The sequence below is a fragment of the Pieris brassicae genome, chromosome 14 (genome assembly GCF_905147105.1).
Source record: "Pieris brassicae chromosome 14, ilPieBrab1.1, whole genome shotgun sequence".
Lineage (NCBI taxonomy): Eukaryota > Metazoa > Arthropoda > Insecta > Lepidoptera > Pieridae > Pieris > Pieris brassicae.
Window position 1 is genome coordinate 1,899,025 of NC_059678.1, and position 18,698 is coordinate 1,917,722.

Sequence of the window (18,698 nt, forward strand, 5' to 3'; positions counted from 1 at the left end):
ACAATATGTCACTGATAAGAAATGTCAGTGATATTCAAAGACTCTATAATTTTTAACGTTAGCCTTAAAGTTGATATTGACAGACTTTGTGTTCTGTAAAGAGTAGAACTGGATTCTGGAAATCATATTTTGAAAAATGGCCGAATACTAGGAAAATAGAAATGCTAAATATGTGTATAGTCTACTTGTGTTTATATTGTTCCGTAAAATAGTTGTGATATTTTAATGTTATCTAAAAGAAACATTGACAAAAATGTCCAGCGGAAGTGGGACAAATGTGGATGGGGTTCTGAGAAACAGTGCCCTAGCTTTTGTTGCGCCTACGCAGCCACAAACTAACAGTTCACAAGGGTCGCAGGATCAGATGGATCCGTCAGGTAAAACATTTCCGTTTGTAGTAAGTAATAATAAGACAAATAAGTATTTTAGTAAAATAAAGTTTGAAAGTATTCATACCTTCTAAATACTTTTAAAATTATTAAATTATTAAAAAAACTACAATTAAAAGTACATATATAAATTTACAGATAGATTGATGCCCGCTGGTTTAAAAGCTTTGTATGAAGCATGCTCCAAGATTTATCCAGATCAACCAAACCCATTGCAAGTGACAACAAGACTGAAATACTGGTAAGACATAATTTCTGTATCCAATGTGAGGGTAAGATTTTATAGAGATGAGTCTTAGTGCTATGTATGGTTGTTCTCTGATGTTAATTACAGAGATGGTGTCTTAACTCTCCTATATAAGATATATAAATATTGTTTTATAAATACCCTAATATCTAGCCAGTATAACGTTTAAAGTATATCATATGACATAAATAATAATAATCTATGATTACAGGCTTGGTGGCCAAGATCCTCTTGACTATATCAGTATGTACTGGAATCCAGGAATACCAGAAGAAAACATACCTCCACATTGGCATTATGTAAGGTGAGACAGACTTGGGTAGGATTCAAAGACAAGACTAAGTATAACTCTTGTATGTCAAATACAGTTACAGTGTTGACAAATGAGAGTCTTACTTAGTGTTTTATACACATTTTATCTCTATTTTCATCTAATAAAATGGTACACAGATGTTTTAACTAGCTCCTTTCGTCAAGTTATGATGATAAATTATTAGATGAGATTGTAAGACGTTACCACTGAATTTCAACCATTAATTTGCCATCATAGATTGAATGAATTAGAAAAAATATTTGATTGCATTAAACATATTTTTTACAAATTACTTTTGTTATGATGATTTAGAAAAGTTCAGTTTAATACTGTTAGACGTCTCCAATTTTGAAAAGACTTAGCACTGGAGCTGAGCGGCTATTTTAAAACACTTTTTTCATGTTTTATATATATATAGTTGTAGCATTACACACTTTTACCAATCATAATAATTTAGGTTTAAACATCATTAAAATGTTTACGCACAATGGACCTATTGAGCATCTAAGTGCGGAAACAGAGTCCACACATACAATCATTAAAATGTTACACTGTCCGTAACAATATTGAAGGGACTACTCATATTTGTAGTAACAGCAGATGACATTGTTATTAAGTACCTAATACTTTAACTTTTACCTTTGACTTTGGTCAATATAACTGGTGTTGTTCTAAACGATGTTGTAAACGGTTTTGACTGTATTTTGTACTGGGATCTTATTAACTTTTATAACTAAACATAGATTAAGCGTGCCTTGTCTGTTACCATGTTTTTTTTTACTTGGAAATCTGTTACATCACATTTTATAATTTTTTATATTAAATTAAAAACAATCTCTACAGTTTTGGCGTTTCTGATCTTCATGGAGATGGTCGTGTCCATCCAATGCCAGAGCTAGGGGACAAATGGTCCGGTTATGGCTTGGAATTGACACTGAGGTTGGCGTCTGATAGAAGTCAATCCCCACCTGTCTGGCCCGCTGCATTGCTACAAGCACTTGCTAGATATATATTTACTACTGGTAAGTTTGAGCAGAGTTGGCTTAGTGGCTTTAGTGTGTGACTCTCATACCTGAAGTCGTAGGTTCGATCCCCGGCTGTGCACCAATGGACTTCTGTGTGCGCATTTAGCATTCGCTCGACCGATAAAGGAAAACATCGTGAGGAAACTGGCTTGGCTTAGACTCAAAAACTCGACGTGTGTCAGGCACAGGAGGCTGATCACCTTGCCAATTAGATTAACAAATGATCATGAATACAGAAATCTGAGGCCTAGACCTAAAAACGTTGTAGCGCCATTGATTTAAATTTATTTATAAAAACTTTCTTCTATTTTTGTCAATTGCAACTAAACTTGAATAGAGCAATCATATTTTTATGATTAATATTAATAATATATAGTTTATTTTCAATGACTGTGGTGTAAGTATTCAGATTGATTATAAAAACCGTCTCAACCAGCTATATAAAAATAGGCATGCTAATGTCATAATAATAACAGTTAAGATATTAGGTCCCTACATATGAAATTGGCGTTTTGTATGGGAATATTTTTAAATATAGTATAATGTTTTCTATGCACTTTTGCCATCTCATAGGTAGTTCATTGATCCCTTTACTAAAAAAACTAGTCGGACGGGAATCAATAAAATCTGTGAAGGCGATTTGGACTGCCCCATCAGAGTTAAATTTTTTCCCTTGCAAGAAGTTGTCCAAATTTCGAAAAAAATGGTAATCTGTTGGAGCAAGGTCCGGGGAGCACGGAGGATATCTTAGACATTCCAATTGAAGCTCTTCTAATTTGGTAGCCGTCTGATGTGCAGTGTGTGGTCTAGCGTTGTCGTGAAGTAGCAGTGGCGTGGAGCGATTGACCAGCCTAGGAACGTTGGAACCAAGAACGAACTGTGTTTTCTTTTGCAACATGACCGCCATACACATCATTCACCCTTCGAGTCGTTTCCGCAGCACTAGTGCCACGGCGGAACTCGTACTCGTAAATAATGCGATACTTTAAGTTTTCCATTTTGTAAAATGGGTGACGCAAACAGAAAAAAACAGAAGAAAAGAACAAATGAATGACGGTCGTCGAAGCACAAATATATGAGTAAATAGCTGTACAAATTAGAATTTGAAATTCCTAACCAAAGAGGAGGTATTTGAGGTCAAAGTGGCCAGTACGACAAAACGCCAATTTCATATGTTCTTGTTATGTATAAGGACCTAATATTATGTTCTTACCAGTGATATTGCATACAACATAATAATAATTGATAAAATATATAACATTAAAACAATTTAAAAAGGTTTTTTTTTATGGCAATAGTTTTAACTTTATGTCAGTTTCAAACAAAAGGTTGGGAAATTTCACGCGGGAAAAAATAAACAAATAATTTAAAAAGTTTGGGTCCTTGTGGCAGTGTACCTTTTTTAGATATTTATTTTTATAGTCCATTGTTAAGTGCCTATCTCTGGTATTTTTTTTCGTTTATCAGAAGTTGTTAGTATTTTTTTTTATCTTGTAACATTTATGTTTACCAAAGTTTTCATATATTTTTAGAAAAGATTGTGTACTGTAAATATAGTATGTTTGCTGTGATAAACTTCAATAAATAAATAAACAATATATTTGAGTGTGTTGTAGGTAATAAATTCTGCGCGGGTGATCACATATCATGGCACGCGGCACTGGATGGTTCACAGTCCAGGGTCCGACATTTGCTTGTCGCTGAAGATCCACAGTTACATACAGTCAACACACCACATGGGGATGTCATATTTCTACAGGTATTAACCATAACCGGATACTTCTAATAGTAGCGGTGATGACCTTCGAAAGGCTTCCACGCCTTTTGAAGGTCATCTTAGGGAGAGTTCAAGTGTTACGTAACGAATGTGGGGGGGGGGGTCCTCTTGTAAAAAGTTACGATGCGGGGCGGGGATTGAATTACGCGTTATTGTTAATATTATTTTCCACTTTCCAGTACTTTACACCACATAATGGTCAGTTTTAGGTATAAAGAGACACTGGGGGTGGTCACGAAACGTTTTACTATTGGATACAGAAACGTTAGGCGCGTTTCATATGGGGGGGGGGGACAAGAATCCCCAAAAATTGCGTGACGTAATACTTGAACGCCCCCTTATTGAGATTACAGAGTAAAAGCCTTGTTCCCCACAACTTAATAATCTCCTTAAACTAGGTTCCTTTGTATGTGCGGTGATGGCCAAGTTTGCGATGCCAAGGACCAGTCTGTTGCACAGATCCCCGTTAAACACGTGGTCTTTGGACGTTGTCCGATACTATCGATACCTTTAAAATTGTAATCCTCCTGGCCTAAAGAAGTTTCCCTTAAAATTATTAAATTTAATTGGACTTTCTATTTATACTTGGCTCGTATGAATGAAAATGTGAGGAAACTGGCCTTAACGCGTGTGTAACAATCACCTACTTGACTATTAGCAAAATGATCACCGAACAGAACTCTGAGGCCCAGACCCTAAAAGGTTCTAGGGCCACTGGCACTTAAAGAAAACGGTTTTTAAAGATGGTTGGATGCACAACGAGGGAGTTGAGAGCGGCACAGCGTGGTTCCGGGTTCGAAGTTTTGAAGCTTATAAGTGAAGATCCTAGGTGAGGCTCTCTAAATATGTCTAAAAATATTTTTTTTGACAGTTTGTGCGAAGATCTTCAACTGTTTCCGCTATAAGAACCGACTCGATATGGTCCGAATTACAAATCCCTGTGTCATACCCTAAAGCGCGATAACGAAGTATCTCCAGCATTTTTTTATGTAATAGAAGGCAAAGGGGCAGGAGGCTCACCAGATGTTAAGTGATACCGCTGCCTATGGACACTATGGAATATTGACATTGCCAGAAGTGCGTTACCGGACTTTCAAGAATTGGTACGATTTGAGGATCCTAAGTCGAATTGGCCAATTGTCCAGTTCTGCATATATACATATTTTTACAAATTTAAAGAAAACACTTGTTTACCGGATTGAAGCTATGTATTATTTAAAACTTCCTATCACCCTAACATCCTAGCACCTATCAATCGAGATATGTCAGGCACACTACTTGCCTAGGAAGATATAGTTAAGAAACATACAGGTGTTCCAGACCACACAAGGGCCAATGGTTTAACTGATCGTTTCTTGAAGTAGGAACTTTTTATTGTTGGCTTCAGCGTGCTATACTCGTTCTTGAGAACAAGAATCAAAGTGTGTCAGAAGGCTGATCTGACTTTTCCATTAGAAAATGATCACGAAGACAGACCAGACCCGAGGCCCAGACCAGACCCGGTTTAAGCGTGAAACTGTTCATTACTCGAAGCAGAGTAAAGAAAAGTTACTTTCAGATGTGGTGGTGAATGGCTCGTGACACAAGTATCTAGACGACGTTCAGCGCGTTTGGCCATTTGTAATCGTCAATTGGTCCATTTGGCCGGAGTCTCAGCCAGGGTTAACTGGCAGAAGTATTGTTTGGTAAGCGATATACCATAGACTTTTTAAAACTTTTTTTTTCTTAATTCTTTAGTATTGTCTTTTTCGTTTAATCGACTTTCGAACGTTCATTACTTTGATGAGAAAAGTCTAATTTATTATTCATTATAAAATCTTTTTTAATTACTTTTTTTTTTGACAAACTTATAATTATTTACATAATTTAATTTTTTTTCCGACGTTTTTAATAATAATACATTGCTTCAATCCGTTCAAAAAGAGTTTTTTTTTCTTAATTCTTTAGTATTGTCTTTTTCGTTTAATCGACTTTCGAACTTTCATTACTTTGATGAGAAAAGTCTAATTTATTATTCATTATAAAATCTTTTTTAATTACTTTTTTTTTGACAAACTTATAATTATTTACATAATTTAATTTTTTTTCCGACGTTTTTAATAATAATACATTGCTTCAATCCGTTCAAAAAGAGTTTTTTTTTCTTAATTCTTTAGTATTGTCTTTTTCGTTTAATCGACTTTCGAACGTTCATTACTTTGATGAGAAAAGTCTAATTTATTATTCATTATAAAATCTTTTTTAATTACTGTTTTTTTTTTGACAAACTTATAATTATTTACATAATTTAATTTTTTTCCGACGTTTTTAATAATAATACATAGCTTCAATCCGTTCAAAAAGAGTTTTTTTTTTTCTTGATTCTTTAGTATTTTCTTTTTCGTTTAATCGACTTTCGAACTTTCATTACTTTGATGAGAAAAGTCTAATTTATTATTCATTATAAAATCTTTTTTAATTACTTTTTTTTTGACTAACTTATAATTATTTACATAATTTAAAAAAAAAACCGACGTTTTTAATAATAATACATAGCTTCAATCCGTTCAAAAAGAGTTTTTTTTTCTTAATTCTTTAGTATTGTCTTTTTCGTTTAATCGACTTTCGAACGTTCATTACTTTGATGAGAAAAGTCTAATTTATTATTCATTATAAAATCTTTTTTAATTACTGTTTTTTTTTTGACAAACTTATAATTATTTACATAATTTAATTTTTTTCCGACGTTTTTAATAATAATACATAGCTTCAATCCGTTCAAAAAGAGTTTTTTTTTTCTTGATTCTTTAGTATTTTCTTTTTCGTTTAATCGACTTTCGAACTTTCATTACTTTGATGAGAAAAGTCTAATTTATTATTCATTATAAAATCTTTTTTAATTACTGTTTTTTTTTTGACAAACTTATAATTATTTACATAATTTAATTTTTTTCCGACGTTTTTAATAATAATACATAGCTTCAATCCGTTCAAAAAGAGTTTTTTTTTTCTTGATTCTTTAGTATTTTCTTTTTCGTTTAATCGACTTTCGAACTTTCATTACTTTGACAAACAGTGTTACTTTAGCAACTGTATAATATTTAACATTAACTGTACTGGCATTTGAATAATATTTTAATTGGATCGAATATTTATTGAACTTTTCAGAGCGAAGAGGAACAACCCTTGTCCCCAAGTGTTGAGAGGCAGATTAAGGAGACATTACAACGTGGACTCTCTTCGATGACGGATAGAGGATCTGAAGGTATCATTTTTATTAGTATACTAGCTGACCCGGCAAACGTCGTTTTGCCATGCCATTTTATTAACACTTCGTTAAATTGCAATATAAAAAAATTGAAAATAATTATATCAAAAGGAGGGCAACTGGCGCCCTTATCGCTTTCGAGCGATCTCTTCCAGGCAACCACTGTGAGTAACGAGAAAAAAATGTATTAAATTACCTAAGATAGACAAGAAGTGCAAATATACAGGAAACATTTTTTAGATCAATAAAAATAACCTATCTTCTATAATAAAAATAGGGGTTGATCGTAGAAGAGTACAGGGGGGAGGGAACAAAAAAATGTCTAAAAAATATATATTTTTGGCGTGGACACCCCTTATCAGTAAGGGGTTTGAAATATAGATAATAGCCGATTCTCAGACTTACTGAATATGCATAAGCATCGGTCGAGCTGTTACAGAGGAGTATGAGATCGAACAGTGACCGAAAATTGTATATATATAGAGAGAATCATTATTTATATAACTTTTTAGTAGACAGCTATAACAACTATAACATCCACACTTCGTTTCATTTATACATATGCGAAAAGGCCGCCCGTTGCGGCCTTAAACAAGACATCTCTTCCAGGCAATCCTAGTAAGGGAAAAAACTAACAATATGATGGATAAAGTGCCTGATATCGAAAATACGACAAAATAATAAACTATTCTCACGGATACATGAATTGTGATGCAATACAAAATAAGAAGAATAACAAGAGTTACGATTGAGCAGGATAGGATATGGGTAGGAAATGATTATGCAGAAGAGTTTTAAAAGATGATAGGGGGCGCACAACGTAATGGCAGAGATCCTAACGAATTGCCTAAGAAGGATGAGCTGTGGGATGCAATTTCCTATAAGCATCTATTGGAGGAGCGTAACATATATCTTGATAAAGTTGGGTTTAATGTCGCACAAAAGTAAATGAACCCAAAACTTTATAAAATAAAAAATTGTATAACAATATATATATATATATAACGTTGGACTTGAGAAGTTTTTATACAATTTTAAAATAAAAGGAAGTTTTGGGTTCATTTACTTTTGTGCGACATTAAACCCAACTTTATCAAGATATTTTTAAAGTGAAACTTCTTTATCGGCGTTGGGGAAAAAATTGCCGTCACATTTTTGGGTTACGTGTCACATTTTTCTGTTACGTGCCGTCTTTTTCTTGTAACACGGTTGATTCGAAGAGATTCGAAGCCATTAATAACAAAAATATATTAACAATGATAGTAATAATTCTATTACAATTAATTAAATTCTGTAATAATCGTAGTAATAAGGTAAAATCAAGTAATTGTATTATTTGTATTCATGTCTATGAAAATAAAAGCCTTTTGTTAAACTTTATCTAATTTAACGAATTTCTGTAAAGTTGCATAGAGCAGATAATTTTTTGAAAAATAAGGTCATAAAGAAGTTTCACTTCTTACGTGTGTACACTTGTACACGCACACATTTTTAATATATCCAAAAAATATATTACATGTAGACGAATAGTAGAATGGGTTAAATTATTTTTTTATATGCTTTCACAAATCATTCTTCACTCTTTGCCATACAATATTCCAACGGTAATAGATTATTGAAATGTCAAACAAATTTTATTTTGAATCTGTTGCATAGTCGTTGTGTGATCATTTTATTATTAAAACGTTTATATTTCATTTATTTTTATTAAATATATTAGATTAATCATAATATATATATCGTATTAACTTAATCGTGATGTTCTGTTCATGTCACGGAATCAGCAGAGCCATCTCTTGACAGAAGCAACACAATCCATCCGAAATAGCGCCATTTATAACAAAATAATAAAAAATCCTTTTTCAGGTCACAATATGTCCACGGATAGCTTCGAAATGTCAAGTATGGAGCGAGCGTTGCCACAGATACCAAATATAGTTCAGGTAGGTAACTTTAAGATATATACTAATTCTTAAATGGCCGGCAACGTACTCGCGAGCCTGGCATTGAGAGTGTCCATGGGGTATATCACTTAACATCAAGCCTCCTGCCCATTTGCTCTATTAAAAAAATTATATAAAATTCTATATATTTCTCTTATATTCCAACATTACCACTTGCGTAACATCCTTTTAAGACATCTGTACGGTGATAATTTTTCTAATGGGCAAGTCGGTCACAGAAGGCTGATAGGTGACAACGCCGTCCACTTTTTAGGCACGCCATTTCAAATGCGTAAATAGAAAGTCCATTGTGCATTTAAAAGCTTTGTCTGTGGTCTTCGTAATTCTTTTCGCCACAGGCTTTGTTATTTACGTCATTAAAAAAAATATTATATAAATGGACAGTACTAAGAAAGACAGTTTGTTTTACAAATGCTTATTCTATGTAATCTGTCCCATTTTTTTCTAGTCTATGTTCTAGGTTGCCAGGAAGGTAATTCTATATTTAATGTTATTTGTTCAGGAATCGTGGAGGGAGGAAAGCATAGAATATTTGGAGGGAGTACATCTCATGCTGAATAGTGAAGGTGCTAGTCTTCTACCTCTTGCTATTGAGTGAGTATTCTGGATTTTATGCGTCAGAAGTACACTAGACAGAGACCATGTTAAGAAATAATATCTCTAAAAACTTAATATTATGTAAATAATTATAAGTTTATAATAATACAATAGCTTTAATCCGGTTAAAAAATTGTTTTCTTTCAATGTGTAAAAGCTATGTTAAACCAAAGACGATACTACATTACACAGATACAAAAATCTGAAGGGCAGACCTAAAAAGGTTGTGGCGCCGTTGATTTTTATTTTTTTAGTTTAGGCCTTATATAGATTGCAGAAAATCGTATAGAACCTACTTTTATACAAACGCTGTAGGGCCCAGTGTTTCCAAACGTGGGGGGCATTTCAGTTCATTATATTTTTTCAAAATTTATTTACAGTATTCCTTAACAATTTCCTAGTGATTTCCTACTAAAAGCTACCATTTAAGTGGATTCAATTTTTTACGTATGTGACATACATAAGGAGCTGTAGAATATAAGGTACGGTAGAAAACATATGCGTGTCTCAATTTTAGCGGTCGCGTGCGCCACTCGTCGCACTTCACATGGCGTCAAGGAGCCCGTTCAGTGACAGTTCTACCGCCGTCAGTGGGCGGGGCTTTTGTCACACCCAGAAGACCGTATGCTGTCAGCGGTAGTTGGCTTCAGGTGAGTTTCCATATCATCGTACCATTACACTTATGAACGTCAAAAACTAATGCTTTCAAACATTTGCTATTCTTAATTACAACATTTATTAATTATATATAAAACCTGCTCTGTGGTCGCTTAATTAAATATGGTTATGGCAACACTAATACACATGCAAATTGTCAAGATATTTGACACATTCATAGAGCCAATTCTGGAATCTAGATTTCTTTCCGACAAATCGTTATCTTGTAAATGGCTTTTCTGAAGCGTTTTAACTCACATTAGATTTTTTTTTGCAAGCAACTGTTATCCCTAATGTCGTAGTTTCGATCTACGACTATGCATTAATGGACTTTCTGCGTAAGCCACGCTCGTACGGTTAAGAAAAACATCGTGAGGAAATTGGAACGTCTTAAATCAATGTGTCAGATAGAATACTGATCTATACTTGTCTATGAAATAAAATAGTCGTAATTTGAAAGATTTTTTTAGTCGGTTGTAGGAGCCTCTCTTTTCTGAGAAGTCCCCAGGGCTGTAGACTGCTTCCATGAGTGGAACTTTAACTCAACTTTAAATAGAGCTCCTGAGATCTACTACTCTTTATTAATCTCTATTTTAAGTACAACTCGTTTAGTTGACCTTTTTTTGTTCCTGTTTAGTTTTGGTCTTAATAACTGTGTATAACATGTATTTTTGCACTACTTGCCTGTCTTATGTAATTTAATACATTTTTTTTCTTTACTCACAGTGGTTGTATGGAAGAGATCGCTCGAAGGCGATAGGGCCGCCAGTTGCCCTTCTTTTGATTTAATTATGTTCAATTTTTTTTTTCTGTAGTGTAACGAAGTGTTAATAAATAAAAACTCGTGAAAGTGCATTATGTTCATTGCGGCCAACATTATAATTGTAATTTTAAATCCTATATTAATGTAAAGATAGCGTTTCGGGCGTTTTTACCCTTCAGCGTTCTTTTCCGAACACAGATTATTCTTTGATAGCCACGTTGATAGTAACGTTTTCGTTCTGTGTACGTATTCTATGGTCAAATTTACAATCCAAATTCAAATCCATAGATATTAAAAAAGATTTTAGTCTCTTTACAGGGTGGATTCTTTTTAAGTAGATGTGAATAAAATTAATATACTCAGCTCCAGCACATTATCATAATATTTTTCCACTATATGCGTGGCCTTGTTGATAGAGAAACAATATTCAAATTCCAAATTCAAGATTACTTGATCCTTGGAGATGTGCTTAGCTCACTGATCCAGAATCACTGGCATTAGAACACTTAATACATTTCTATCTGCACAAATAATTTGAACTAAATCTAAAACAAGAACTTATTATGAGACAATTACCTGATAATAGCCATTTTTTTTTCAGATTCTTATACCAAAGGAACTAGCAGAGGAGATGTCAAAAAAAGTAGCACCACTCGCCAATTTAGCAGAAATGGACTCTGAGACTGATGAAGATGAAAACCAAGACGCAACCACAGCACCTTCCATTCCCTATACGATATCTTGGCCGAGTTATAAATTAAAAATCTCTGTGTTACCAGATACGGATTTTTTATAAATGTAAAATAAATTAAATATTAAGTGTCCGTCAATGTTTTTTTATGCCCTGGATACAAGTCCTTCCGCCGCGTCCAAAAATAATGTTGATTTCAATTTATAAATATTATACCATTTTACAAACAGAAGTGAAACTTCTTTACGAGGTATAAACGCGAAATTAAAGTTATTTATTTAATACAAATTTTATTGAGTTCATATGCCTTAATTTACGTTTACTATAAGTTCCCTTATAAAAGGCGTAGAGCAGGTGAGAATTGTCAAGAAACTTCATTACTCTTTTAAACTATCTATATACCACTATACTATCTGAATTGATCCAAAATGGATATGGGACTTAGCATTTCTGGTCGATCTTACAAGCTTTTTGAATGATTTAAATTTGAAACTTCAAAAACAAAGAGTTAGTAAATGATTTGTACAGCCATTTGAAAGCGTTTCTGATCAAACATCTTTTGAGTGCGTCACAGATGCTGTCTGGTAACAGTTACCATTTCAACACGCTATCTGCGTATGAAAATATTGCTTATGCTATATGCTGGAGAACTCAAGTTACTGTCGTAGTATGTAGCGACTTCAAAAACATGGAATTCTTTTTCAGTTTATTTGCCACTCCTACAAAATGCTCCAATACTCTTACAAATGGAGTTGATAAAAATTCAAGAAAACTCACTCCTAAAATACTAATTTGAAGACGTAAAGTTGTATTTTCCACAGCATAGAATAATCGCAAGAAGATGATATTTATGCGTTTAGCAGTACTTTTAAATGCGAACAGTTCTTTTCAATGACAAAAGTTAATAAATCAACACATTGTACAGACACACTGACGATAATTTGGAAAATTCTTTACGAGAATTTTACTTTACTTTGTACGAGAGGAATTAATCCACATATCGATGGAATAGTTTCCAAAATTCAAGCTCAAGTGTCTTATTGATTTCGGTGTATTTAAATTTCGTAGTTTATAACAATTGCAAATTTAACGATTTAATTATAATGTACCATTTTTTTAATTTCATTTTGTTATTTCAGTAAATTGTACTATTATAACATTGTTGTATTATTTCATGTCGCAAAAAAATATTATCACTACTTTAAAATAGACTAAGAACGTTTAACGCCTTTTGAACGTGCGCGAAAGTCTGCACGCTAAAGTTAGGCCCTCAACATGTCAAAGGTTGCCCATACCTGGTCTATTCTATAGTTTAAGCTGAATCTTATCTTTAGCTTACGCGTATTTTGACAATTGTTTTTGGTAGTATTCTTGGTCTCTATCTGTGGTCTGTGCTCTATACTTTACATGATCTGTGGCAACGCTGTTATTGTCTGCGAAATATAAATAATAATATATAAGACTCAGGGATTAAATATTAAATATGTTAAATTAAAATCCTATACACTTCAAAGTTCAAACTTAATAGTACAATTGTATTACTCTTAAAATTGTCATAGGTAACAGGGCAAAATTTTCTGAAATACAGAAATGGAAAAATCTAAAAAAAGAGCTCCCAATTTCAATGATCAGGAAAGAAAATTCCTTTTAGCACTCGTTAAGAAGTATGTATAACGTTTTTGATTAATTTAGACGCTTATTCGTGAAACCGCCTGTACAATAGCTGATAAAACCTGCATATTTACCTCATTTTTTTAGTATTTTACAAGCCTACAATTCCAATATCTTAGATAGGTGTTATATATACACCAACAACAACCAATATATTAGAGCCTTGTTAAGAAAAAAAATTATTTAAAGTAAAAAAGCTTTCTCTCAGCTCTGTACAGCTATACCCAACTACAAATTTGAATATCATTTCGCATTATCAATCATATTAAGTTAAGTATGAGTTTGCCAATAAAAAAAGAAAATTAGCTAAACAGACCATACAAAAGTAAATAGTATATAATTGAGAAATAAAAAAAAATTAGATGATTGATTGTTTTATTAGGAGTAACTAAATGCCCAGATTGACGTTTTTTTCTCTGGTGATTGGGAATGTTTATATAATATCCCTCAAATGAGAATAAGTGTCCTATTAGGAACACATATTTCTAAAACAAAAAAAAATATTAATTAAGTTTTTATTGTTATTTTATTGTAGGTATAAACATGTTATCGAAGCAAAAGGTTCTTCATCTCACGATATAAACAAAAAGAATGTTGTATGGGCAGCTATATGCAGAGAATATAATAGCTTATGTACCACTGGACCTCGAAGTACTGCTATGCTCAAACATTTCTACTTTAATATTAAGCACCGCTCTAGAGTGGATGTATCATTAAGAAATGTAAGTAAAAAATATTCCCTTTATTATATTATAGTATAATACAGTCTTATTGCAGTCATCTATCTCAGCAAGAAGTATGTTTAAATATGTAAGTTTAAATTGAGAACTAGAATATATATGAAGCTTGTTTTTTGACCTTTTATATTTATTATATATAATAAAAGTAATGTTCTGTAAAACTGTAAATATATGAAGTGTTAGCAAAAGTTTGTGCTAGTTATGGATATGACATATCCTATATAGATGGATTGATGCAAAATAATTAGGTACTCAAGACAATATAAAAGCCTTTTAATTTGAGACAGATATGAAACACATTCATCTAGTCTAACCCTAAGTTAGAGAATTACATGAAATATGTTCCTGTTTCAGGAACTAAATGACGCTTCTCTAGGAAGTCTTAGTAGCAATGACACTTCCAAAGATGGCTGTGATGGAAATGTATGTATAACATATAGTTTGCATAAGGAGATATTATCTATCTAAGTAATCAATGTTGAACTATTTTAGAAAGATCAAATATCAAATGTGTTGAAAAATCTAAAGCATGCAAGAATGGCTCAGTATGGGTTGGTTTTGGAAAATCAAACACAGGAGGATGATTCTGATATAAGAATGGGTAATGCTCATTTTGGTAATGTTTTTTAAGTGATAGAATATTTGATTGTTTACTACTACAAATAAAACCAATTACATCTTTTCATACACATACACATGTAAGAAGTGAAACTTCTTTATGATATGCAACATTACAGAAATTGGTTAAATTAGATAAAGTTTAACAAAAGGCTTGTATTATCATAGACATTAATACAAATGATACAATTATTTCATTTTACCTTATTACTACTAATATTATTACCGAATTTCAATAATTGTAAAAGAATTATTACTATCATTGTTATCGTTATTATATATTTTTGTTATTACAATTAATATAAGTTGTTAAATATAGGGACACTACATAGAGTTTACACTGTATTTATGCATTAAACTAAATATTACAGAGTCTGTGGAAATAAAATCAAGGGGTAAAACTGGATCATCAGATTTTTCTGGTAAGTAATACGACCCCCTCCCCCCCTTTCCCATGTAACGCGTCGTAACGTTTTACAAGAATTATCCTCAAATGGCAATAATTTTTTTTTATAAAATAGAGGGCAAACGCGCAGGAGGCTCACCTGATGTTATGTGATACCGCCGCCCATCGACACTCAATGCCAGATGGCTCGCGAGTGCGTTGCCGGCCTTTTAAGATTTTTTTCCGGGTTAACCCGCTTAAAAGCTTAAGCTTTTACCACCAGACAGCCGCTTGGCGTTGATACACCCTGTATATTACAGATGACTCGGAGAATGATGAACCGGATTTGGATGTTGACAGTGAATTGTGGGCGTACTTCGAGAAGGAGTCTGATAGATGGGTCAAATGTTCCATGTGTGGTCAGCGGCTGAAACAAGAGGTCGATACGTTATATAAACATCTTAAGGAAGTGCACTCTGTAGTTACTGGGGTGAGTTATCCAGCATTGATGGCGGGAAGTCTTCCACCATCCGCTTCACTATACATCTTCTACAGCGAATCTACTCCCGGATGGGATATATATAATTTTCGTAACTGAAAAAACGTTAAAGCATTTAAATAATATAAATAAATTAAAAATCTGCATTTACTGCACAAGACGTTGCGATAGAATTGCCATCTAAAGTTCTAATATTATTATTAATTAATTATTATATTATAAGTAGTTACTAAACGAATACATAAACCAATAGCGTGTATCTCTCTCTCTCTCTCTCTCTCATTCGCTCTCTCCCTTACCCTAATGTGCTTAAAGAAGTTTCACTTCAATAATTGTTTTTTTTTTAAACATCATGTTGTTATTATATTTTGTTGTAATCGAATCAAGGCTTTTCGACACGTACAGATACCGGCAAACATCTTGAACAAATGCGATGCCCCAGAAGCGATTTTTAGGTATCACTGAGAGCGTGGCGTGTCGATCGCGTGATTGGTAAATCAGTGTTTGTCCCGCGCTGTGTACGACGCGCAAACTCTCCCACACTCCCTTGTTTAATGCTCAAGAAGTTTGCCGGTATCTGTAAGATGGAGTTACTAATTACTCGAGAATTATAATTTTCAAAAATAAATGTCCATATGTTATATAAATCTTAATAATTTCAGAACAAAGATGAAAATTATACGGAGGTGATCTATCTAGAAGACCCAATACAGAGTCAAGAAGAGAGACTTCTGAAGGAGGTTCAACCAAAGGGACTAAAAAGAACTGTAAGGCTTAACTAAAGTTATATATACTCTTTGAGTTGAGTGAGGTAGTCCAGATATTACCTATAATATCTGGACCTACTGAATTGATTTTGAAAATTCTTTTACTAATAAAAAGCCACGTGATTTGTGGGTGTCATAGGCTTTTATTAGCTGGAAAATGAAAAGGGTTTTTCACAGAACTGGGGGGGAACTATTAAGTTAATGTTACGCAATAAAACTACTATTTAATATAAACATCGTTATAACATTCTCATACACGGCATTCACCCTTCGTAATTTTTTTTCAACTACCCTCAATAAAAATATGTGAAACCCCACTTTAAAACTTAAACTGTATCCTGAGTTGTTGTATATAGGATCGTTTATTGAGGTTTAGTTACCGAGAAATTTGTAGACAAATTAACATATACATTCATCACTAGTGTACGCCAAGATTATATAACCAACAGTGACACACAAATATTTCAATAATTATTTTAATCAAGTCAGGCCTTGCACTGCAACACACTCGAGAGCTCTCTGACTTTGAAAGTGTCCATGGGCCATATTACTTTACATCAGGTTTAGAAACGAATTATTCAATATTATAATATTACAGAGAAACTACACATCAGATGAGGCAGAAATCAGCGATTTTGGATTATACATAACGAGTTTATTGAGAGATCTACCGAGGAATGTCTGTGCCCAGCTGCAATTAAATATAGTTGATTTAATAGTAAAAGCGAAACTAGAAGAAACTGGACCGGATATTTGTATGGAGGTAGATCGTGGAAAAGATCCCATGGAAAATAAGGTAAGTAATGAATCATTTTAGATTATTTATTAGTGACTAGAGAACTATTCCACAACGCTTCTCTAAGCGTCTATGACGTAGTATGCTTGTAAACAAATGTAACTTGAATTGTCACTTTTAAATTACACATATTGTTCTATCAAAAGCGGTCTCCGACGTAATTGAACTGTGAAATTGGATTAGACAAAGACATGCTACTTATCTTCTACATCATCGTTGTTTCGACTAATATGTGATCGTTTTGTGTCAGGTGACTCGCTTTAATTGTGATTTTTAGATAAATTATTTTATTTACAAGTTTTTTCACTCTGTAAAGCTTTTAAACCCACTATACAGAATATTCTTAATAACATTATTTGAAATTCGAACGGCGATACGATTGTTATTTTACTTTAACAGAGTATATTAAACATATTCTTTTTTTAAACCTTTAGGTTTCCATAGTAGATTTTAAATTTCCACAGATGCACAATGAGTCATATAGAATAAATTTCAATAAACTCTCTTTTTGACAGATTAAAAAAATAATTGTGAAAATATCTGTGTTATTCTAGTTGCTCTATTGTTGGAATTTTGTGACAAAATATGATATCGATATATAAAAATCAACGTTTATTTTTAACACAATCATTATTTGTCGAAAAATTAATATCGGTGTGAATATGAAGACTATGGTCATTGCGCGCCTTCCAGCAAAGATAAAGTAATCAGAAACTTCATTGAATAAGGAATGCAAGTTAATTAACGCTTGGTAGGGACATCAAAAATAAAAACATACATTTTTAGGGATGCAACGAGCGGAAATTACTTTTCAGTGTTCAGTTCAGCAAACACTATTTCGTAAAAGATACATATAAAACTAAAAAGGAGGAAACTCAAATCCACCATATTATTAAAATTAATCTATAAGTATATGAGAGTTGTGATCTAGTGCCTATCTAAATTCTATTCTATTTTTTTAGAACCAACAAAACACCAAAACAACCAAACAACCAGAGAACCCAGAAATATCAACGGAAAGCCAAAACGAAATGGATACAAAAACTAACAAAACTCCAAAAAAACGGACGAAACTAAAAAACGACTCATCAAACGAGAATATAATTGAAAATTTTGGAAACTATGTCGTATGCCTGTTAAAAACATTCCCGCGAACAGATACCAATACGAAACTTCAAAAGGACATTGTTGATCTCATAATGACAGCTCGGCTACAGACTATGAAAAATAGATTGACAGATAATGCCATAGATAAATTAGGCGTCCGACAGGATTTATTCGTAGAAATAAAATAGCGTTCTATATTCAAATTGTTTTATTTAATGATTGCTCTGTGTTCAAATAAAATTTGTATGAAACTTCAGGAGGACATTGTTCGGGTAAAATTTCGACATAAACTATATTATCCGTACAAAAATCACATAAACTTCAAATCTATAGTAAAGCACAAAGAGATATAAAAAAATTGTCAATATTGCGTTTATCTTTAAAATCCAATTGAATATTTAAATTTGGTTAAAATAGGTTAGTCTATCAAAATTAAGTTCACCCT

General features: G+C 32.9%; 2 protein-coding genes across 2 annotated transcripts; both read left to right on the forward strand.

The window, feature by feature from the left end:
* Positions 1-76: 76 nt before the first annotated feature.
* Positions 77-11,971, forward strand: LOC123718159 (suppressor of fused homolog). Its single transcript, XM_045674581.1, has 12 exons — positions 77-377; positions 528-630; positions 848-940; positions 1,793-1,971; positions 3,591-3,733; positions 4,495-4,580; positions 5,310-5,436; positions 6,899-6,995; positions 8,865-8,941; positions 9,465-9,556; positions 10,077-10,209; positions 11,581-11,971. The coding sequence occupies exons 1-12, from the start codon at positions 254-256 to the stop codon at positions 11,773-11,775; spliced, it is 1,449 nt and encodes a 482-aa protein (XP_045530537.1). The 5' UTR covers positions 77-253; the 3' UTR covers positions 11,776-11,971.
* Positions 11,972-13,097: 1,126 nt separating this feature from the next.
* On the forward strand, positions 13,098-18,450 carry LOC123718217. The gene is made up of 9 exons (XM_045674663.1): positions 13,098-13,334; positions 13,877-14,063; positions 14,436-14,504; positions 14,574-14,682; positions 15,071-15,121; positions 15,405-15,574; positions 16,246-16,350; positions 16,949-17,146; positions 18,109-18,450. Exons 1-9 carry the CDS (start codon positions 13,261-13,263, stop codon positions 18,439-18,441), a joined length of 1,296 nt encoding a protein of 431 aa, XP_045530619.1. The 5' UTR covers positions 13,098-13,260; the 3' UTR covers positions 18,442-18,450.
* Positions 18,451-18,698: the final 248 nt, after the last annotated feature.

Excerpts from the sequence above, each read along its gene's own strand:
- LOC123718217 (XM_045674663.1), top strand. The coding sequence starts at position 13,261 with ATGGAAAAATCTAAAAAAAGAGCTCCCAATTTCAATGATCAGGAAAGA. Across the intron at positions 14,505-14,573 it reads AAGATGGCTGTGATGGAAAT|AAAGATCAAATATCAAATGT; the intron begins GTATGTATAACA and ends GAACTATTTTAG. Across the intron at positions 16,351-16,948 it reads CAAAGGGACTAAAAAGAACT|AGAAACTACACATCAGATGA; the intron begins GTAAGGCTTAAC and ends ATAATATTACAG.
- LOC123718159 (XM_045674581.1), top strand. The coding sequence starts at position 254 with ATGTCCAGCGGAAGTGGGACAAATGTGGATGGGGTTCTGAGAAACAGT. Across the intron at positions 378-527 it reads GGATCAGATGGATCCGTCAG|ATAGATTGATGCCCGCTGGT; the intron begins GTAAAACATTTC and ends ATAAATTTACAG. Across the intron at positions 5,437-6,898 it reads ACTGGCAGAAGTATTGTTTG|AGCGAAGAGGAACAACCCTT; the intron begins GTAAGCGATATA and ends TGAACTTTTCAG.